Source organism: Taurulus bubalis, assembly GCF_910589615.1.
Source record: "Taurulus bubalis genome assembly, chromosome: 14".
In the NCBI taxonomy this organism is placed as follows: Eukaryota; Metazoa; Chordata; class Actinopteri; order Perciformes; family Cottidae; genus Taurulus; species Taurulus bubalis.
In genome coordinates, this window is record NC_136602.1 from 13,737,432 (window position 1) to 13,760,911 (window position 23,480).

General features: G+C 42.4%; 1 protein-coding gene across 3 annotated transcripts; it reads right to left on the reverse strand.

Annotated features, from left to right (window-relative positions):
- Nucleotides 1-658: 658 nt before the first annotated feature.
- Nucleotides 659-17,819, reverse strand: ldb1a (LIM domain binding 1a). Of its 3 annotated transcripts, none has more exons than XM_079230263.1 (11): nucleotides 17,729-17,819; nucleotides 8,190-8,292; nucleotides 7,205-7,249; nucleotides 7,005-7,077; nucleotides 5,844-5,946; nucleotides 5,373-5,545; nucleotides 5,161-5,283; nucleotides 4,989-5,066; nucleotides 4,701-4,824; nucleotides 4,366-4,508; nucleotides 659-2,481 (listed from the first exon to the last, which is right to left on the reverse strand). In XM_079230263.1, exons 1-11 carry the CDS (start codon nucleotides 17,754-17,756, stop codon nucleotides 2,428-2,430), a joined length of 1,047 nt encoding a protein of 348 aa, XP_079086389.1. In that variant the 5' UTR covers nucleotides 17,757-17,819; the 3' UTR covers nucleotides 659-2,427. The 3 variants fall into 3 exon arrangements, with proteins under 3 accessions (XP_079086389.1, XP_079086388.1, XP_079086390.1); XM_079230262.1 differs by having other exon boundaries at nucleotides 7,005-7,080; XM_079230264.1 differs by lacking the exon at nucleotides 659-2,481 and adding an exon at nucleotides 2,943-3,377 and having other exon boundaries at nucleotides 4,360-4,508; nucleotides 7,005-7,080.
- Between the last annotated feature and the right edge of the window lie 5,661 nt (nucleotides 17,820-23,480).

Below are 23,480 nucleotides of genomic sequence, written 5' to 3' on the forward strand. Positions count from 1 at the left end.
TTGGTGAATTGCCATTTCAGCTTTGTCTCACATTTCACAAACCCTTATTCCCTCAATTATTTCAATTTAGGAAACACAGGGTGTTGAAAAGTTGCCCCTAGATTGATTCTGTGTCGGCCTGCTGAGTAGATACACCACACAAGTAGACTATAGGGCTGCAAGAGACGATGAGGAAGGACTTAAAAACAATAGCCTGCAGCTCAGTGTAGATTTACAAACAGCCTTTCTGACAGATATAATGGAGGAGAGTTTCTAACAGCTCAGTCTGTCTGGGTGCTCTGGGAGACCCCTGCTGGGTGAGTTTGGAAATTCCTGTTCAATAGCTGGTAATGCTGAAGCCCAGTTTGTAACTGAACAGGAAACCTTCCACGGCAGCTAAAGGTCAAGCCCAGCGTCCCCTCAGGATAAGATGTCATGTCAATGGGCAGCATATTTCCATTACTCTGCGATTTTCTCTCATTGGTTATAGATTTTAAATGTATCTGGAAAAAAAAAAATCAACATCATTGAGGGTTTAGCTAAATCTGATCAAATTTCAGGAACGATTCCTCTATTGTGGAACATTCCCAGCATCTGAGGACTCGAGGCTCTTTATCAGGATGACCCACCATGAAAATGAGCAGCATAACAGAAAAATAAGGCTAATTTAGAGGTCAACACTTTCTCCAAATGTGGTTATTTATTGATTTTCAGTTCATCTGACAAGTTTTCAGATAGACCCGGTATCTACAACAGCAGAAAATGGCCATTGAATGTATCTTTAATGTGAACACACTGAACCATTGTGATGAACTGGCCAGAACTGGGAGCCACATGTCAAAAAAAACACAAGCAATGGCATGACCTGTATAAGCGGTAACTGACTCAGCAGCCCAACAAACTTCTACATATATCATGAGTATAGTACAGGTGGGTTGGACCTAAACGAAAGAATGTCAATACATACAAAAATAAATACAGTTTGCTAAAATGAGGGCAAAATTCTTTTATCAGTGATTGTACCATTAAAGAAATCACGTTAAAAAAAACAAAAATTTAAGAGGCTTTTAATCTCTTTACATTAGATTGAGTTTCTCATAATTCTAGGGAGGAATACATATAATGACTTTTACAGAAATTACTACCTAAAAATATACAAGCACAGACACAAATATGAGGAGTAAAGCCAACAAAATGATTCGTCATAAAACAAACAGCACAGTGTAATCAATATCTAAAGAATCTTTACATGTAGCTCCTTGGTCTGCAGCTTTCTTAATTGTGATTACAAACATTTCTGGGAAACTTAAGTTAATACAAAAGTCTTTTTTTTCTTATTTTACAATCCTGTCAAAACTTGTTTTTAAAATATTTTTGAGTAGCAAATTTGAGAAGTTTTCTGTTATCACGTTCTCTGAAGAGAGGTCCCCCAGATAGAGATTTCAAGACAAAGCAAACAGTTCTGCAAATGACAAGTCAACAGATCCAGAACCGGCCATGGATGGAAAACTAGCGGGGGGAATGGTTTCCAGTGCGCGGCTTTGTACTCACATCAGACAAGATGGTGTACAGCGTGAAAACACCAGCCTCGTTCTCCCCAACTTGTTTTCTAGCACTGAAGCCAATGGACCTGATGACCGTGTGATGTCTGACACGGATGGATGACATTATATTAAGCATCGACTTACATGAAGTTATTACCATCACAATAAGAATGATCTAACAGCAATACGTATACATCGATATACTGCAGGTTTCAGATGTTTTACAGTTCTTACATTAGCAATAATAGAAAAAAAAAAATACACCGTCAATTCATAAGAAAAATAGATTGGAGTTAATAGTGGAAACAGTGCAAAGAATATTCTGGGGTGTTTTTGTTTGCTTGCTTGTCTGTTTATTTTTTAGAAATTGTTTACAAAAATAAAAACAATTCAAAACAAGTCTAAAACATAGAAAATGAAAACACTTCTGTAGCATCTGGTGCTCTGGTCCAGACATGCTGCGTACCACCTCTCTCCAGTACCTCAATGTTTTATGCTGCAGGTGTAGGTATGTGTGTGTGTGTGTGTGTGTGTGTGTGTGTGTGTGTGTGAATGTATGCACTGGCTTGGATGTATGCGTGTATGTATATATGTGTGTGTGTGTGTGTGTGTGTGTGTGTGTGTGTGTGTGTGTGTGTGCGCGTGCGTGTATGCGTGCGTGCGTGTATGTATGTGTGCGTGTATGTGTGCGTGTGCGTGTATGCGTGCGTGCGTGCGTGTATGCATGTGTGTATGTGTGCGTGTATGCATGTGTGTATGTGTGCGTGTGTGCGTGCGTGTGTGCGTGCGTGCGTGCGTGTATGCGTGCGTGCGTGTATGCGTGCGTGCGTGTATGCGTGCGTGCGTGTATGCGTGCGTGTATGCGTGCGTGTGTGCGTGGGTTTAAGATTTAGCGTAGTGGTTCTCAACTCCGGTCCTCAAGCTCCGGCACTGTACAGGTTTTTGTTCCAACCAGGTCCTACAAAAACAAATAATTGAGTTTTTAAAAACCGAACGTTGAATTTTGATACTAAGAGTGCACACAGTTTTCTGCAGCCTGCAAAAAAATAAGTTAAATAAAAGCTAAGCATTTCTTCCCCGTGACATGAGCACAACAGAAACAACGTGGTGCGTCGTCAAGGAAAACACATGCCTGAGAGACCCGAGGTTGGAACAAGAACCCACTGACATGGTCGCCATGGCGAGCACTCGGACAACAGGACATGGCGACTTTGGCTCAAACACTGTGGTGAGCTACGATGGGGGGTAAAGACACATGCACACACACCCCCACCCCACCAGTCTCACCACGCCTCTAAGAGGACCGACTGGAGCCGAGCAGACAAGGGCCAAGGCTGAGCACCACTGATCATCAACAATGTAACAATGTGAGGGAGCGGGTGGACTTCTGCTGACCCTGTCCTACATGTGACGGTTAAGAGCTTTATCAGTCCATCGGCTATTGTCCCTTTTCCTAACCAATCTCCTTTCGTCATAAAATGAACATGACGGAACAAAAGAAACAAAAATGTATTAAACACAAGTGCTCGAGGCCACCCTCACTGACTCCTCTCGCTAGTGTGTTGGCTCAGGTGGATCCCGGTAGGATTTAAGCATTGAAAAAAAGGGGCCTGCTGAGACCTCAGCACTCTACTGGGACGACTGGGAGTTGTCATTCTTGCTCTCCTGACTGGAGGGAGCCTTGTTGTTCCAGGGCGAGTGTGCCCCAAGTGCAGGCGAGCTGTTGAAACTGTCCTCATCCTCCAGGCCATTCGCCCCATCGAACTGCGTGTTCTCCAGCCGTGTGATCAGACGCTCGTCCTCGTCACCAAACTCCCCTCCCATCAGAGTGGGCTCTCCCACCATCATCACGTCCTAAAGGGGACAGCAAGGGCCGGTACATATTATCCCCATAATACAGGGGGTTGCGCGGAATGACTGGCTGCACGGGCGACTTCTAAGTGTAGTGTTTTCTTGCCTATGGTCTAGCGATTTAACTTGGTTCAAATCCAGCTTTTGTTATTAATGATATGCATGATAATTGATACTTCAAGATACGTTTTAGGGACCAAGAGATTATTAAAACCTGAGGTATTCGTGTCCTTTCATTCTTGAACCAATCACAACCGGACATGGTGTAGTCAGGGCATCTACCCTGACAGTTGTGGTCCTGCCTCCCTTCCCCAGTTCCAAGAACCAGGGTCAAGGGCCCTCGCTACTGGCCAGCAGTGGGCGTCTCTGAATCTTGAGTGCTGCATCAAGGGGTGCGGGGGGTGGGGGGGGCGGTTCATTCCACCTCGGGTCTCGTTCACTCAACCAAGCAACCAAGTCAACAAAGACAGCAGTGCTGTGTGAATCGTGCGCTCTGAGAGACTAACTCTAAGAGAGAGAAAATCTAACTGTCCCACTGGAAATCAAGCGCAAGGTAACCCTACCCCATGGCTACAGAATATTTTGAGCATTACTTAGCAATGGAGGTCACTTGTACGTCCTCTCTATAAACCCATAAGCCTGTGGCCCCAGAGGACCAGGCACTGCCCATCACTGGTTCACATCAGGGGTCGATTACCTAAATCTACTCATCCTTAGAAGAATTATAGAAAGCAACACCTATTCTCCATCCACACCTGAATCCAAACCCAACTTCCAGAGGCATTCCTATGCTATCTCTATCCTGCTGCTACACCTACTTCTCCCTACTCACCAACAACCCCGGCTACCGCGCCCTACACCCAGAAATAACTTCCTAACCCCCTCGGCTTTCTTTCCAACCCCTCCACCCTGCGTCTTATCCTCCAATGCCTTACTCTGCTGAACTTGGAGGTGCAGATAGAGGTCAAGTAAATGTAATGCTTACAGGTACCTGGTTGGAGAGAGAAAAGCTGTTGGCTGGACTCTTCTTTTTGCTGTTGGTGTTGTTATTGCTGCCTCCGCCGGTGCTCACGGTGCTTCCACCAGACACCTTCCTTTTCCGCCGCTTGTTTGGAGCTTGTCTGGCTGGCTCGGCTAGATAGACAACAAGTAGAAAATAGGTTTCATAATCACATATTTAAAGAAATGTAAATCGGTTGTTTCTCGGCCTGTTGCAGATAAAGAACCGTCATGCAATTGCAACTGGATTTGTTTGTACTACTTCAGCTTAATGAATGTAAGGGCAACACTGCCATGAATGCCACTGGCAGTTTCAAAGCGGGTTACCTGGAGGTGCTACCATTCTTTGCCACTTTTGGAAGAGGCAGGTCTTCAGGCAGTCTCTGGGGCTCAAGCTGTAGGTCTTATGCCTTGACATCAACTCTTGCATGGGCTCCAATATCACACATAGCTTCATTGAAGATAAAGAGAGGAACCAAACAGACAGAGTGTGAACAGGTTGTTGCGGTTAATGTTAATTCAATGACAGATCAAAAAGAGAACATGATCCTATAATCTGTTCTCTTTTTGATTATTATAATAATAATGAATACCATTAATACAAAATGTGCTTACACGGAGGTAGTTGAGTGTGGAGTTGGACAGCCCACATCTGGTGATATTTTTAGCCAGCTGATCGAGCATTTGTGGATCCTGCATGATTATGTTGAAAAGATGAAATGAATAAGTGCATGTACAGGATGTGCATTTAAGTGCGAGTGGGTGGTTATTTGAGTCTGGAACTCACATGCATAGCCAAAATGCTCCTTGGTAGGACCTCTCTGTGTTGTCTGATGCTGAAGTGCCACGTCTTGATCCTCATCATGTCATCAAACATGAACTCTAAATACAGACGGCCCTCCACACAAACCTGAACCCCAGGAGAGAAATGAAAAGTTAGGAGTCACCACAGCAGCAACAGGAATTAAGAGAGAAGACTGAACATTTTGCATCCAGTACCTGTGTGAACATGGGTTTGCCATTTTGAGTCACCATGGTGCATTGGTCACAGTCGAGAGACACAAAGTTACTGTGGAAGGACTCCTTTGGGTGCTTCAAAACATAAAACAGCTCCGTGGCGCCCCCCTCAAAAATACTTCGAAAGTATCGTGGGATCAAAGTCCTGCCGATGGCTGCACACAAAAATGTAACTTTGTCAATAAATTAAATCAATATATTAAACTAAATTGGAATCACCAACGTAGTGTGTAGGTATAGTAGCACAACATTTGAGAGACATGAAAAGAATCAAATTAAGAATAGAGAGGATATACATAATGCTACCAACAGGCACAAGCCTTATCTTGATGAATGATAGAAAATGATCCAGTAATTTTTAAAAATATATGATTTGATAAAGATATAAAACTTTAAAGTACCAACAAAAAAAAACATATGACACAGTGAAATGTTTTTGTTTTTGTTCCTTACTGTATCGTTTGGGTCCATCTTCCAGACAGAAAGTGATAGTGAGCATGGCGTCATCCTCAAAGAACTCTGTGGTGAAGGCATCCCACCAGAGATTGTCACAGTCCTGAAAGCAGATGAAGAACCGTTCCTCTCAAGTTTCATTACTTTAAAATCTGCACGCCTAACTTTGGTAAAACAATTATACACGAGGCACATTACTACATCATATAATCACAATAATTTTTTTTTTTAAAAAACAGCATTCAAGTGTAATACAGCTTGTTTGCTATGAAGAGATGAGGAAGTTACATAATAGATAATACAAGTAAACAAAGAATGATTTGTAACGTACTAAAACCACACAGACAAGAAGCAGAAGTTCTTGTTTCCTCAAATTTACTATTTCTATAACCATTCAACTCTTCTTCCTCTGGTCAATGTAAAACAATACATTTTTGCAAACCCGCTCAAAGACAAGAAGCAGAAAATCGTGTTTCCTCAAATGTACTATTTATTTAACTATTCACCTCTACTTCCTCTCGTCAATTTATAAACAATGGACTTTTTAAAACAGATGTGCATGCTTCATGGTACTCACAATCATCAATGCACAGGCTCTTAAAGATGAGCAGACGGGTAAATATTTTGTTGGTGAAGTGAAGAAGTAAAAACTAAACTGAAGGTGAACTTTCTAAAAAAGACATGATGCCATTCAGACATCAGGTGTTTTGTTGGACATAACATTTAATTGTGGTTAAAATCCCTATCCACACTAGAGGTTAGTGTGGCTACATTTGTAATAGAGACATCCCATAAAAAGCAGGCCTTGGTACAAGTGCTCAGTTGCACACTCAAGCATGAAAACAGTTGGCACTCTAATTATGTTTTGGTCAAGTTGATCAGATAATCTTATTAGAGCCTGAATGTAAATTAAGTTAGTGCATTCTCAGTCTTAATTTCCCACAAAATCCCTAGCATGGTTAGCTACACAAACAGCAGCTGGGAGGGAAAATGTGAAAACATGGCAACAGTAAGTAGTTCACAGGAGCTGCACGATGTAGCACGACAGATTGTAATCACAAGCAACTTGAAAAATGAAACTCAGATGCTGTGTTTTTGCACAGCAACAGTTTGGTATCTATTTCTTATTACTCTCTCTGTGGATGATGAAGTGACTCTCACCTCTGTCCAGTTCTGTAGCCTTTTGTTCAGCTCATATATCCGGTAATCTGTTTGGTTCCCGTACGGTGTGGGTCTCCTGAAACAGAAAACAGGGGGACTCAACACTCTGCAGATTGAGCAAAGTATGTTAATTACAGGGAAATATACGGCAAGACAAACCACAACTGTATGTTCATTATGCAAGCGTCAAGTGTACTCACCCCATTCCAGGCTCCATGTATGATGGGGGGTACATGGGTGTAGGCCTAGGAAGAACAAAAGGTACAAACATAAATGACACCAAGGATGTGTTTTTAGTTCTAAACTTTGACCTCAGAACTGCAAAATAATTCACTGTTTAGAGCCCAATATTGGTTTCAAGGCTAACAGGGGGTTTTAGATACAACATCCACATTATAATAGATTGGCTTTTTCCCTAACAAAAACACTTAACATTTAATAATTACTCTAAAATGTTATGACTGCACTGCATGTCAGTATGACTTCTGTCTTTGTTTGTCACTTTTAATAAAGCGAAATGTTGCTTATTTTTTTAACGTTATACGGCAAAAAGAAAGGGCAGAAGAGGAGTAGATCCCTCTAAGCAAACGTTGAATAAGAACAGAAGAAGTCACCAGTCACTGGTAAAAATAAATTGGAAGCTTAGCATCAAATGTGTACAGACATGAATACTCAAATTAACTCAAATGCAAGTACCGTGGGGTCCAATAGTGATCCATGGTCACAATCGCTTTCTAGACTAGAAAATAATTCAAAATCTAAGGGTATTTGGGGGCAAAATGTATTTCAACGGTATGCTCCCCTGGCATGAAACACTGTGGGGATATTGATTTATACAAAATGTTTAATTGTTTAATTCTTCTTCTTGTGGGGGCCAAACTATTTAAAATGTAAATAATACATTTGGTGTCTGAAATATACTCTTTTGTCTCTTTTAAAGTAGTCATTTTTATCAAAGGAAAGAAGAAAAACATCAATATAACGGAGAGTATAAGCCATAAAACATCAATACAGATCATCATCTATGAAAAAAACAATGACTATCTAAATATGTTGTATTATTTAGTAAACATATCAACAAACTCTGACATCAAATCTTCCAGAAGTAAAAAGAATGCATAGTTTTTGACATATTTTCGTAAAGACAAGATCATTTTGTATCCGGCCAGTATAACCCAGACCTACCCCACATCTCTGTCCAGCATAGCGCCTGGGTGGAAGGGGGGAAAGCTGCCGCCGTTGGGGGGCTCCTTAGGAGAGTACAGCTTGAATGACTTTGACGAACAGCCTGCACACAAGCACACAGCAGAGACAGAGGGGGGGAAAAGAGCAGAGATTTAGAGGAGATTTAGATTACTTTAGATTTAGCTCATTCAAATCACAGCATCATCTAAGTAATCTAATGCTGGATGATTTTGTTGAGATTTACTCAAATAAAAAGCACACTGCCAAAACAATTTCCTGCTGCTTTCATTATCTAATCCATCTTCAATCTGGTAAATGGACAAGAAAACACAGGGAGAAAAAAAAAACAGCAATATTTATTAGCCGACGGAAATCTGAGAAAACAATCAGTGAAATGGGGGTATACAAGCAGAGGAGATCACCTGACATGTTCTTTGTGTTCTTGTATCATTTGCACCATTACAGGGAGCCCTCTTCTCTGCATCCAGCCCCATGTGATCCTAACCATGCGCCTCTGCTGTGTGTGTGTGTGTGTGTGTGTGTGTGTCTGTCTCCCCCTAGTTGCCTCTTCTACCCATCCCCCCATGCATAGCCCGGCTGTTGTTAACCCTTCTCTGTCCAGATAACGCATTCACGCTCAAACAGTTCAGTTCTCTCGTCTTTACTCAAGGAGACCGTACGTACGCAGCGGTTCGATGTAATCAGACATGACCCAGGCTTGCCCACAACAACCACCCTACAGCTACACTCATTTTTAGCACAGATACAAAAACTGTGAAGGGAACTGGAGGGATTTGATGTGGTTCATTCATAATCGGGTTAACAGATAAGGCAATGTTGAGATCATAGACAACATTGAGTGGTTCTGTATTCGCCACCTTTATAATGTGGTGTATGCATATCCTGCTCATAAATATGGTATTACCAAGAGGCACCTGAAGGCAGCATTATGCTAATGTCGTACTTTTACATAGACACAACACTCGGCCAGGCATAACACATGGTACTGTACCAAATTAAAACTGGCAGGGGGGAAACACTGGGCCACAATAATGCAGGATCCAACATAACTGCGTAATGGTTTAAGCTTTTCACATGGCAAACTAATGGATACCCCACCAGCAGACTACTCTACAACAAATGGAAATAGAATGGTTTAAGTCAAGATATATAAATGGAGGGAGAAAGGCAGGAGTTGGGGTTAAGTATGCTGTCCATCCCTATTCACAGCCCAGTCGCCGCTCCTCTAACAACCACAGCTCCTCCTTCGTTTGCTCCCGGGTCCTTGGCAGGTCATCCTCTCAGCCTGCCAATTGCTATGTGGGTGAACCTGCTCAGAATCAACAATACCTCTCTATAGACACATTACATCTGACCTATAGACCCCCATAACAACACCACTAGCCCCAGACAGCATTCAACCACATACGTCTTCATTCAGTCTAATGCTGATGGACAAACTCCTGCAAGAAACATGAGAATGATTCTTGTTTTCTCCATTATGTAATGGCTCCACATTAAGAAACATACAATCTGCAAAAATGCTGACACAGTTTATTCTCGCCTTGAAATATCAAACAAACGCACACACACACACACACACACACACACACACACACACACACAGTGTAAAAATATGTAGCGTCAACAGTGTACAACGTTTCCACAAGACCCAGTCTAACAGATGCATGATGGAGAAATATCTTTTTGATGAAAGACGTAATAAGGAAAGAGTCCTAAGTGTGGATACACCTGACACATAATGCTAGAGATGAATGACTCCAGCAAGTAAAAGCATCCTTGAAAAAGGAGGACACAATGAAGATGAGTCATCGTGATGCAGAAGCACTTAAAGAAGTGAGACTCGGTCCTCTTAAACTGCTCATCGCAAACAATGGAGCTGCATCCAGAGGCTGGCGCACAGCCAAGAAAACATCCGAAACACATGTGCCAAGACTGCCAACGCACTTGCACCGTGTACGTGTATAAGCCCAGCTCAGTCTACGGCTCAGTCTACGTTTAAAAACACAAGTCTGTGTCCACTTTACCACTCTGGAGCAGACAGGGCCGCAATCAGTCAACGTCCACTGGAGGACGGACGCCGTCGCTAAGCTAAGCTGGGCGCTAACCTACCGTGACCACCGACATCCAATAATACCCCCCTTCGTGCTTGTTCACGAGCAGCTTTGGTGGTGTGTTGTGAACCGGCGGAGCTGTCAAAAGTAGTGCGTCTGTAAGTTGTGGTTACCTGCAGAGAAAAGGTCCACCGAAACGCGGTGTTTCTAGCCAGCTAGCTTCGCTGCTAGCCGGAGCGGCTGGACGGCGAGAGCTCCAGCGCCGACCGTTGGTCCTGCGACGTTAGTCCCCCCGACGAGGCGACGCGAGACGGGGAGTGCAACGCTCCAGCTAGTTGCCCTGGCTCCTGTCAATTTGCAATCCGCAACGAAGTGTTTTAAATGTCATTTGTTTAGGGTGCGACGCTACCTATTTACTACTACTACAGGACCCTTTGTTCCTGCCAGCCGAGACACGAAAAAAAAAAACAAAGGCCCCGCCTCCTGCAGGCTCCCCCGCCCATCCCATCAGACACCCCGAGATAAACACGGGCCTGCCTCCACACAGCCAGGGACCCATGCGGGTATCGGTGGCCCGCATCGTGGGACAGGTGTCATCTAATAGTAGGAACGGTTATCAGCCTATATGTTGTCTTTAACTCACTTGTAATTTAGTTGTCAACAACATAACAACATGTATTTTCATTTGCATGTCTTGGTACACATGATATTCAGGTACAACAAACATCAAATGGTGCTCACTCCAAGAAAAAAAGAGAAAACAAAAGAGGGGAAATAAGTATAATAAAAATGAATAGATTGCATACATAAATAATTCAATATATATATATATTATAATAATACACATATTTTAAATAGGATGCAAAACTAATACTTGTCCACTCCTGAGTGTGGTATGTGCTCTATATGATTTCCAAAGAGGATTGTGTATGATATGTGTGATAGAGAGCGTTAACGAGAGCAGTTCAACCAGAGGGCCGAGCAACATATAGTAATAACCCTCATTGTAATAACAATCCCGCAACAGGACCCCATTGTTTAGTAAAGATAGGCTTCTGGAGCTTTAATGAATATTTGATTCGCTCCATTTGATAGATGTCTCATAATTTTTGGATCCATATGTCGTATGTCGGGGTATTTTGTTTTTTAACAAGCTATTGCAGATAAGAATAATAATCTCATTCCATAGTCCGACAGCATCATTTTATATCATCTTGTGGAAGTTATGTGATGTTTACAATGTGTCAACAGGGTTCATGTTTTCACGTCACCATTCTATCAAATGGAAGCATTCTTCATATGTGCATTGTTTTATAAACATTCCCACAAAATTCACCCTCACATATTTGGTACACTAAACTGTGGGGTCTTCGAATTTAGAAGTTTGGTGGATTCAGAAAATATTTGGCTACACTGCATTGGTTTATAGAGTGACAAAAGTGTGGATCAGTGGGATTTAAGAGTTACTTTGCAGTATTTCTTCATTGTTACAAGACAGATGTCCTGAGATACAAACTATCTCTGTGTTCTCATATTTATGACAAATGATAAACAGTCTTTTACTCTGACTTAAAAGTCAGAGTATAAAAAAGTTGGATGACACCCATGTCTGTTAGGAGGTATAAAGACTGCCATACATTTAAGAATGAGGCTCTTTTAAGGACTTTGTCAGATTGTATTAAATACTTAACGGAAAGGCTGGGACAAATAGACCCTCAGTATGTCTCAGCACATTTCATAAGGAATAATACAGTACCACGGTTGACCTCTGAATATAAACAATAGATGTCAGTGCGATGAAATTATATTTCACTTTTTGAGTTTGGAAACTCCTGCATTTAACCACAGACCAGACACTTGCAGGGTTATGTCCTTTAAAGCTCTGTAGTGTATGCAGTATTTATAAACAGCTTTCTACTGTGGGGGCATTGGCATTCACAGTCATAATAAGCAGGCATGAGGAATGAAGTGATAGAGAAATTATTTTTGCCAGGGCTGCTGGAAGCACTGGTCATCCAGAACTGTACAGTGTGTCCTGACTGTAACAACCCCAACATAAAAAAACATGGGTGTCAGACATTTTGTTCACATTGTTCAGCAAATCTGCCACAAAGACTAGTTACCTAAACAGGCTGTTTAATTCAAGCCAACTTTGTAAAGGCTTATGAAAAATGATTGACTTGGCTGATGACTCAAATCCTCAATCCTGAGCCTCAGATTATGTAAGGGTATAATCTGCAGCCTCACTTTTAATCAATAACCACTCTAATGTTTACAAGTAATATATTTGTAACCCGGAAAACGTTTTGTGGTCTCAAAGTGCATTTAAAGCTCAATTTGTTGAGGCTTTTACTTGAGCTGCCAGTCAGTTTGTAGATATAAATCGGGAGAGCAGAAGAGAAAAGTGAAGCAATGCATTTCATTGAGAGAGTAAACACATCTGACCCAGACCAGTCACTCTGACTGCATAAAGCCGCCATCAGGCTTAGAGTGCAGATATACAGCATCATCTGCAGCATGTACTCAGTGTTCAGATTGGAGGAGCAGGACACAACAATATCTGGTGTGATCTGTGCGCTACATCATCGGATAAATGTTTGAAAACTAGGCAACTCAAAATTTCCTAAAGTAACTGTGGTCCAATCTAAATAGTTTGGCTGTGTAGTTATGACAGAAAAGAAAAATAAGTATAAATTATTGGACAGCTATAGGGGAATAAAACATAAAGGAAGGACTAAAGCCTTTGGTTGTAACATAGGACGAGATGCAGAAGCTTTTGTTGAAAACAATGATTCCCCAGTCAGTGTTGATGGACTGACACAAAGAAGAGATGTGACAGAACATCAACTCCCTCTGCTGGCAAATGCTGCAAACATCCTCATGCTTCCGAATAACATTATTGAGTACAATAAATAGAATACAATATACAATACAATTAACTATTCACAGCTAACATGAACTATAAAATCTATTTTTTGTATCTTGTAGTTATGATCCTTATCTGCCTATCCCATGATTATATCAACCAGTAACTTTTATATGAACAATTTTGCTTATATTTATGGCATCTGAAGGAAGTCTCCATTATCATTACGAAAACAAATTAACATTAACATAAAAAAAACATGAAAATGGGCTGTATGGAAGTGTGGAACAGCAGAAATATTGCATACATTACTGTGGGAGTGTTTCAGTCCAGAGAATTGGACCCTATTTCATCTGTATTCAATAATAGTCACATGTAGTACACACATAGAGTGCCTGACAAGTAGGACTGGCAGGTACTGATAACATGAAATGGCAATACACAAGAACAAAGTTCTAATTTAGTAACTGGAAAACTGGTCTTGCACAACACACAATCTCTTGTATTTATAGATCCCGAGCTCCGAAGACCACTTTATATGTACTATTTTATGCAGAGAGGGACTGCATTACATTACCACTGAAATGCCTTCATTGTAGTGGAAATGTGGTCTCTAATACAGTTAAATGTAAAATGGATTTTTAATCATTTGGTTCATTACTCAAGCGTCCTTACAGTTAGACAGCTACTTGAGAAAACTGACCTTGATAAAGAAACTGAGGTGAGCTGTAAACAAGCTGACTCCACACAGGCTAAACACGAGACACGGGTAAACAAGCCTTAAAGGCTTTTTCGAATCCCTCCAGCTCATTGTGTCTGTACACAAACTCGTGACAGAGAGAGTCGAGAGGAACTCGGAAGAGAGCGCTGGTGAACAGCATGTTCAGACTCTTGTCGCAGCTTTTCTAGCCGCCACAGTGGAAGCACAAACCTGTCAGGGAAACTGTTCGGTGACACCTGACTGGTAGTGATAGCAACAAGGCAGCAGACAGAACTATACAGGCTGCGGCTCGACAGCAGGAAGTTAAACAGCATGTGCTCAAGATAAAGAAGGATTGCTGTTGTGGACGCTTGCAATGACAGAGGTCACTGATCTGAATCCAGGCAGAATTAGCCAATCCATAGAGGATTTCGGTTGACGGTTTCTCCTGGATGTTTGGTAATTTATACAGCTACTCTTGTTCTATAATTTTGTAAAGGTAAATCCACCATGAAATATAATTTCCACCTTCAAATATAATTTGCAGTTATAATACTGCTCAGTTTTAATGTTAGTTCTTAAATTGAACAATGGAGACACAGCGATGATGTTATTTAGAGACTAATCTTGGAGCCGCTCCACAGATTGTGAATAATGAAACAGCTATGACACAGCACCCTATTTTACTGGAATAAGGACACTTTATCTTATTCACAAAATAAAGCCCTGAGTCAGTCGCTACGTCCAAGTAAATGGACAAAGCACCAAATTCACCTACATTTTCAGACATCATTAATTCAAGTCTTGAATATCTGCTTTTTCTCATCTTTCAATCCAAAGCACAGTATAAATTCTGTTATGTGGCAGCAATTTATTGAATAAAATGTCAACATTTGCCTCGATTTGCATACACGTTTATCAAATCAAGTTTGTGGGAACTATTCATTTTCAACATCAACCAGCTCAAACAGGCTGGTTAATTCAAGATACACTCATTAACAAAAAGTATTTCCATGCTAAAGTTACACTAACAGTCCCACTTGCACATACACAATTGGCACAGAAAAACAGCACAAAGCTCTCAAATTACTGCGGCTGTCCTCACACCGTTTGCTTTCAGCAGCCCAGCTCTGTTTCAGTCAGTACCCAGCCTGCTTTCATGTTTTAAAGACTCTGCGGCTTGCACATCTCCCACAAATAAAGGTGTGCTTTGATAGAAAATATTTTTTTCCCTTCCCACACATTTTGTCTTCTCCCCATCTTCCCCCTCCTTTCGGCTGTGGCACATGCCAGCTTTCCTCTGCCATCCTGTCGGCCCGCAGCAGATGTGACATCACTACAGCACGTCTCCACTCTGCAACCCCCCTACCCCCGCCCCCCATCTCTCTGACTCCCCAGCATCTCTGTCTCCCACGCATTCCTTCTTTCTCTCTGCACACACAGCCATTTTGATCTAGCAAACAAGATCTGAGAGACTCACTAGGGTAGAGAGAGGAGGGGACGAAGAGAAGAGAAGAAATGAGGAATTGAGGAAGGAAAAAATGAGAGGCAAAAGCTTTCAGCGCAGTGAGATAAAGCTGAGGCAGTCGTGTTGTTGTGTAACGGTAATCAAAAGAGCCCGAGCTGTTTGGCTGCCATCTTGGCTCTGCTTTAAGTCACTTTTCGTCAATCAGAAGCCATGTGACTTTCTGCATGAGGTAACCCCACTGTCACTGCAAAAGGCAGTGAAGAAGGGGCGAGGGAGTGACAGAGAGCAAGAGAGGGGAAGAGGAAGGAGGGGGGAGTGAGATGAGGAAGGCAGGAATGGGAGAGAGGGGTTAAAGTGAGATGGGTGAGAGATGGAGAGAGTAGTGAGCAGAGGGGAGCGCATGCTTGATTGCATGTGAGAATGGAGGGGAGGGAGGAGGGGTATCTTCAGCTCACAGGCAATCTATTTTTACCATTTAGTCTGAACAAAGGATGTGATTGGCTCCACTGTGTTAGGACGGATCTCCTTCATGCGGGGAACAAAGCCTTTAAAAGGCTGATTCACAGCAAAGTCACAACAACAGCAGCGTGTCACAGGGTTGTCAATGAACTAGACAGACATGACAAGTCTGTTCTTTATTATGGCTCACATTCTGCCACATGCAAATACGCTCCATTCAGATTCCTCTCTTCTGTAATGCTCTGACCCAATAACAAAACGGGCCCAGATGAAAAGAGACAGTGCTGTAGAATAAGAGAGGATTTGTTTTTCCAAATGCAGATTCCCGCACAAAGGATGGGGAGGATCTTCCATCCACCATCGTACAAGAATGTAAACAAACCAGTCTTCGAATATAATGATTTACAGCGCACGCCAGCGAGGGAGAGAGAAACTGCGAAGCAGTGTTGATCAATGTTGCCCTGTGGTTATCTGCCAGATCAGCCAGCCTAAACTTGTCCGAGCAGGCTCCTCGTGAAGCTGTGTGTACATGCGCGAGTGTACGTGCATGCTGTACATGTGCACACACGCCTGCATGTGTAAACCCGTGAGTGTTGGTGCACAATGTGCACATGGCAGATAACTATGGTTCCACCTCTTTCTCCTTACATCCTTCACAAACATGTGGATATCATTAAAAGTTTCTGCACCAGAGTTAAGTCTGTCCACAGAGGGAGCGAAAGAGCAGATATTCTGGTAAACGGCAGGAGAGAGCAAGGACGCGAGCTAGTAAAGAAAAGATCTGAGAGGAGAACATCAAGCAGAGGCCTCGCTCATATTATTCCATCTGATAGGCGACTACCAATGAATCAGAGCAGCCCCATTAAAATGATACTGACACCCTAATTCAATCTGCCCCCTCTGAGCAGATGCTACGATTCAATTTATATCTGTTACTTGCTCCCTTGTGCGGCACAAAGCTCGTCCCCTGGCACTGTGCACAGAGCAACCGTCTCTGCAGCCGGCCTGCTCTCACTGGGGTATCGTTCAAGAGAAATTGCTCCAAAGTCAAACAGGATCAAATGCTTTATGGGAAAGAATGGATTATAAGATCTACTTGATAAAAAATGCCACAACATTGTGCTTGCCAAAGTACTAGATTTCCTAAATTTCCTTCCTGTTGCTCTGGCACACCACAAGAGCGGAGTGTAGATACTGAGTATCAATTAGACACCATAACATTAGCAGTAAAACCATATTTTATGTCACCATTATTTAAAACTCAAGAACTTCAAGAAAAGCTAAGTCAAGCATAACAACTGCATTCAAAAGCAAAGATATGCAGGAATGCAAAGTCACAATGACAAAGAGCTGCCTAATATCCAAACAGCAGCTCAACTCAAATTTAACTCTGAGCTAAATCTACTTAAGTACCCTCATTAATGGTTTACATTCATCAAGAGAGACAAGCTTTAAACCATTTTGCAATGAGTAAAGTACTTTTGCCTCATTCAGTTGTGCCGCATGGGACAAATTTAAGAGTTATTGTAACAGTGAGCAGTGATTTCCACCAACTCCTCTCGACACATAAGAGCACAAATAATGGAGAAGCAGACCTCTAGTGGCCAGAGAACGCTGAGAAAAAGGAGTGAAAAGCAAGCGAAGCACTTATTGATACCTTAGTGTCTCTGTATGTGACAAAACTCAAAGAGCCATTGATCTGCTGCACAGCAAGCCAGCGTGACTGAGAGGGTCTGCTGAACAACTCAATCCCAAAGTGTGGTAGCCTCAGTCTATAACCTTGTTTCGGGACATGTGTTGAGAGTGTAGCACAGCTTATCCAACACACAAACTCACACAGCTTGCCGCTGGCCCTAGGCGGCTTTGCAGCACTTTTACATAAGTCATCTTTCTGACAGCACTACTGAGCACAGAGACGGAGGAGGAAAGAGAACGAAGAGAGGCAGAAAGAGAAAGAGAGTAGGCACTCACCGGGACAAGCACAACCTCCAACAGACATCTTCTCACATGTTGGGCTCTGCTCTGAACGAAACAGCTGCACTCAGTCCACACGCTGCTCGCATGGGCTAACTCTGAGGAAAACAACACGGACAGAGGGGTGGAGAGATTAGAGGGAGTGGTACAAAGCAGGGCATGTACACCACAACTATACTCCTCTCTCTCTCTCTCTCTCTTTCTGTCAGAGGCAGGAAGTTGGCAGTGGTGCTCTAACTGCATCATTAATAGGCATATTGCAACACAAGTGGGAGGGAAAATGAGAGAGGAGCGAAATAGGAAGAAAGAGCCTTTACATATTGTGAGACTTGAGTAAGTTATATGGAATGGAGCAAGGGACTGTGTGTGTGCATGTGTTTGTAAAAGGGAGAATGCAAGAGGGAGGCAATTAGAGCGAAGGAGAGAAAAGAGAGAAAATGCACAAGGTGTGTGCGTGGCAGTGATGCATCGTCCATTTTTGCTCGGTGCTGCCGTGGGAGATAAACATACTCAGTAGGAGCCCAGAGACAGAGGGTCATTACTGCCAAACAAACACACATGCACACACACTCGCTCATACACCCTGCCTCGTGTATGATAGATTTCCATCTCTCTTTCTGCCTCCCCCTCTCGCTCCTTCCGTCTGTTTTTTTCTGCTGCAGAGTGAAGACTGGTGTTAATCACTAGACAGTATCGATTAAAAATGCAAAGCCCACCTGGAGCGCCGGGACACTGGAGACCCATGGGAGGCAGGAAGAGAGCGCATGCACGGCCGTGCACATGCTCACACCCAACAGGAGCTGCATGTAAACAGTTTGACTCGACTGCTGACTGTTTGCACAGCAGCCTCTGCTTCTTTTCAACTCTTTTCTCGCTTTTTAATCTTACTTCACTCTGTCAATTTAATCTCCCCTCCCTGTTGATATTACCTCGACCTTTCTGCAGCTTGATGTGATTTTGTTTCATTTCCTTTCCCTCCTCCACGTCTCTGGTTTCCCTTTACCATTCATCCCATAACTTCTCTGGGCTCGAGCGGGCCTGTTCTCCGAGCCAATAATCTCATAATCTCACACTTCACTACACAAACACACAGCACACAAGTGACTCCCATGAGCGGGATGTCTTTGTTGCTGGTGTACCTGATCCTGTCAGATGGATAACAGACTGAGCAGCATCATTGAGTCATTGTGACTGAATGCAAGAAAAATCAAACATGGAAAATGTTTCAAGAAAAACACAACTTCAGTCTTAACTGACAGCAAAAAAATAGACAGTATTGACTACATTATAGTCTACAGTGATTCCCCAGATGGCACTTCTGTAGTTGCTTGTAAAGACTGTAGACTAGAACTCATTATTTGCTCGATTTAATGAGCAAATATTTTCCCATACTGAGTCAGCTTTAACACCTGAACCATACGTGTTGCAATTGAGAGTTTATGAAAACCAATTAGCAAGCAAGAAGAGAAGTTATCTAAAAGTAAAGGATCATTTAAATACTTGCTAAAAAGTGATGGATGAACAGTTTAAATAAAAGTGTAATTGTGATGGAATGTATCCTCAAGCCCCAGATCCTCAGATCTCTGTTGTCTGTCACTTACAACCAATATGCTAACAAAAGACAAGCAACTGTCTCCACTGAAACGAAAGCTGACAAACGCATTCCCCACACACCAGCACGCTGGCGGAAGCATCACAGCTAAATGTCATACACGATGTCAGACACTGTTCTCAGGACCGAGACACAATGAACAACCCTGCGGGCCTCCTCTTCTTTTCCCCTTACTTGTCTTCTCCCCCTCTTTTCCTTTCTACTTCCCACACACACTTTTTGTTTCTGTTTCAACAAGGTCTGCCTCTCTCTGGGTCCTCTCATCTCTCGTTACCATTTGGTCTTTTTGTGTGGGTCGAAATTTGCGGGTTTGACATTTATGGAAGATTCTGCCACTGTAAAAGGGTGAACTCTGAACAAAGGCAGATATGAGAAATAGAGAAGGGCATCCAAAACACTGCAAGAGAGAAGGAAAAAAAGAAAAAAAAGCAGGAGAGAGGAGAAAAGGAGGAGGAGTGCGTGAATGCGATTTGGGAAATGGCTTCTGTTTCCAGGAGCGATTAGGCTTTGAAGCTGAGCACTTCACCACTGACTGCACTGTCTCTCTCCTCTCTTCCTCTCACTCTTAGACTCTTGCAGATGCACAGATTCCCGCTCTGTCAACACATCCACACATCGCTCAAAAAGCTGCTCTGAGAATAACGAAGTTCCCCCTCCGTTCTCTCCACTGTGGGAACACGCAGCAGTTCCATAACACTATGTGACAGACGGCAAAGTGCCTGCACACGGAAACGCCGACTGCCTCGCTGAGTGAGGCATGCGTCTACTCCCACTGATGCACTCGTGTTGTCCTCTGACAGCAGACACACACTTGCTGACATGCACTGAAAACCTTGTTTCTTCCTAATTCACAACAAAATGTTTCAAAAGCTGCTGGTGGCATACCTGTTATCTCAGGTGAGTTCATGCCATTAATGCTCACCTCTCAGTCTTTTGTCTGGCAGCGGTTCTGCGCCCCCCCACCCCCACACACACACATATCTTTCCATCTCTGCACACTGTCTCTCTCAGAAACACTCCATCTCAACACTTACCTTTGTCTTCCTCTCTTTCTTCTGCACCCACACTCGCTCGAAAAAGTCTGCCTGGGTCAGCCACGCAGAAGTAACCAAGCTGCGCCAGCAGAGAGAGAGAGAGAGAGAGAGAGAGAGAGAGAGAGAGAGAGAGAGAGGGAGAGACTGTGATGAGCAGATAGGAGGGGGGATCTAGCAGTGTGCAAATTGGATGATGAGAAGGAAGGAAGGAGGGAAGGAAGGAAGGAAGGAAAGAGGAGGAGGATGGGTGTGGGGTTGGGGAGGAGGGCAGCTCTCAGCTGCACTGGTATGAATATGACGCAGAGGCAGCAGCCAGAGCCTCTTCTCTCCTCTCCTCTCCAGCCCCATCCCTCCATACGCACCAAGAGAGAGGAGAGAGGGGGAGAGAGGGCACTGTATCCATGGCAACGGCAGAGCAGCGGTAGGTAGCAGTTAAGGAGTGTGTTGGGGCACAGTGGTGTTCCTCTCTTTCTCTGTCTCTGTCTCTCTCTCTCACACACACACACACACACACACACACGCACACACACAGACAAGCTCACAATTCGTTCAGCTCCCACAGATGTACAGTGTACAGCCTCTGGTTTACTGGAGGAAAAGCTGTAGAGGAAATATGAGCAGCAGTGGATTCATTAGAATGTGACTGGTAATGAGAAGCAGACTGGTTGGGCCAGTTGTGTCTCAGACACGTGGGGAACAGGCACCGAGGAAGCACAAGTTAATTCCTCTATAACATCAATGAACTGCCGGAATGGAATAAGTTACGCATGTGTTAAATATTGATTCTAAACATGCTGATTACTGTAGCCACATGAAATACAGGACAGGTCAAATATAAAACACTGCAAACACAATGATGTGGGACAGAATAAAGACAGTGATTTACTGTGTGGAGCCACAGCTTAAAGGAGATCTTCTAACAGTATGACATCAATACAAAGGTGTCTTGCTGAAGCATTCCATTCATTTATTAGGAACAAATGTGCAAAACTTTCTTCTGGTCCTCTACTTCGTTATTCCACCTGAAACATGGTATATTTGTTGTTCAGTGTCAAATGTTTGAGGAAGATCTTTACCGATCGAAACGCTGCCTAAAAAGAGCTAGAGAAAAAAACTATTGATTTGGAGCCTAACAGTGCCGATCTCCTTTGTGAAGGTTAACCCTACACCCACACTCTGCAGGACCAAATTGGAGTTCAGTATCTTGCTAAAGGACAATTTAACATGTGGCCAGGAAGAGACGGGGATAAAACCCTTCAATTGTTGGCAAACCCGACTACTAAATGAGCATTATATATATTTAATTAAATAAGTCTTATATGCCATAACTAAAATGGACCCTTTCTTCATCGGAAATCTATGTTCTTGTTCAGTGAGTCTCAAAACTACACTGGAGAGGGTCTTTTGTGTGTCTGTTGTTTGGAGACAAGGATACTTTTTATAATTGAGCATAGAACGTGGATGAGGTGAGGAAGCTGTTAAAGAATTTAAAAATAATTTGAAACTTTACAAATGGTGAAATGGTGGCAGTTGTATTCTTCACACAGTAGAGAACAAATGACATGTGAAACAGAGACACAGACAAAGTGGTGTACCACTGTGAAAGACTACAGTGTGAGTGTGTGTGTGTGTGTGTGTGTGTGTGTGTGTGTGTGTGTGTGTGTGTGTGTGTGTGTGTGTGTGTGTGTGTGTGTGTGTGGCTGGAGTCACCTCTAATCCATTTTTGCCTGTGGGACAGAGGGAATTGCCGATGGCTTTTCTGTGCCATTCAGTATGGATCCTAATGAGGGACACATCCTCCCCACTTTTGTATTTGACCCAATTTAATCCCCACCTGTGTGTTTCACAGTTCCTGTTCACTTATCATACCTTCCCTTTATGTATTACACCCAGTAACAAAAGGACATCCACCACCTCCCCAGCACTGAGGGAAAACTACTTAACTTCTCTATGTGCTGGTTGGTTATAGTCCTCATTGAGCGATATATGTTTTCATGATGGTATTCCGTTCTGTAGAGTTAATTTTGTATGTGCCTTTCACTGTCTTGCACGATTAGATCTAAACAGGAACATATCGTTTGACAAAAAAATAGGTCTACTTACTAGCTTTTTCCAGAGCTTTCACCACATCGCAAAGTCTTCATCCATTAGTGCAGTTTGTTGAGATTGTAACTTTTGTCTCTGTTCAAAAATCAATTAATGGTCTCCTGGATCTGTTTGCAGCCGTCCACTGATACCTTAAAAACAGACAATGTTATATATAAATTGTTCGGGCAAAATGTATATAAAAAATAGGAAAGTCAGCACCTTTCAAAATTAAAATGTGTTTACACAGATAGAAAGCAAGGGAGCCCATATAACTGCTGCTAAACAGTGCCCACTGGAGCCACAAGAGACAATTACAGGATAAGTGCTAAAAAAAGAAAAGTCATAAAGTCAACTTAACTTCTCATTCTCAAGAAGATTAATGTGTTATTTCTGCAAAAGTTATAAAGTTACTTTGGACATGAACTTGGACTTTGGTATTTTCACACAAGAAAAACGATTAGCATCTAATTGTATGATTTCACGTATTAATAATTACATGTATATGTATATATTTTTTATGCAAATAATTTAAATGTACTTAATATAAATGTAATTAAATGTATATAAATGAATAAATTCAAACACTGTGCAAACATTTTTCAAACGTCTTCAAATATCTTACTTTGTCCATCTATTAATCTAAACCCCCGAAATACTTAATTAAAAATATAATTAAACCAAGAAAAGCAGAAAATCGTCACGTTTGTGAAGCTGGAAACAGCAAATATTTAACATTGTTGATGTATCACATACTGTCACTAACTTACTTATAACAATGTACTGGATAGTTGGTGTGTGTCCTGTTGTTTCTGCCATTGTTTTCACTGTAGCTCAGTTAATAAAACAGGTATCTATAAACTATTGTTGTGGTATTGGTGTGCATTTTTGTCCTCCTCGTTTTGCAGAAAATAAACACAACAAGGAAGTATACAATGTCTCGATGTAACAAATAGAACTACAGACAGGCGTGATCATTGGACGTAACCCCTGACCGTCGGCGTCACTTTGCGTCATT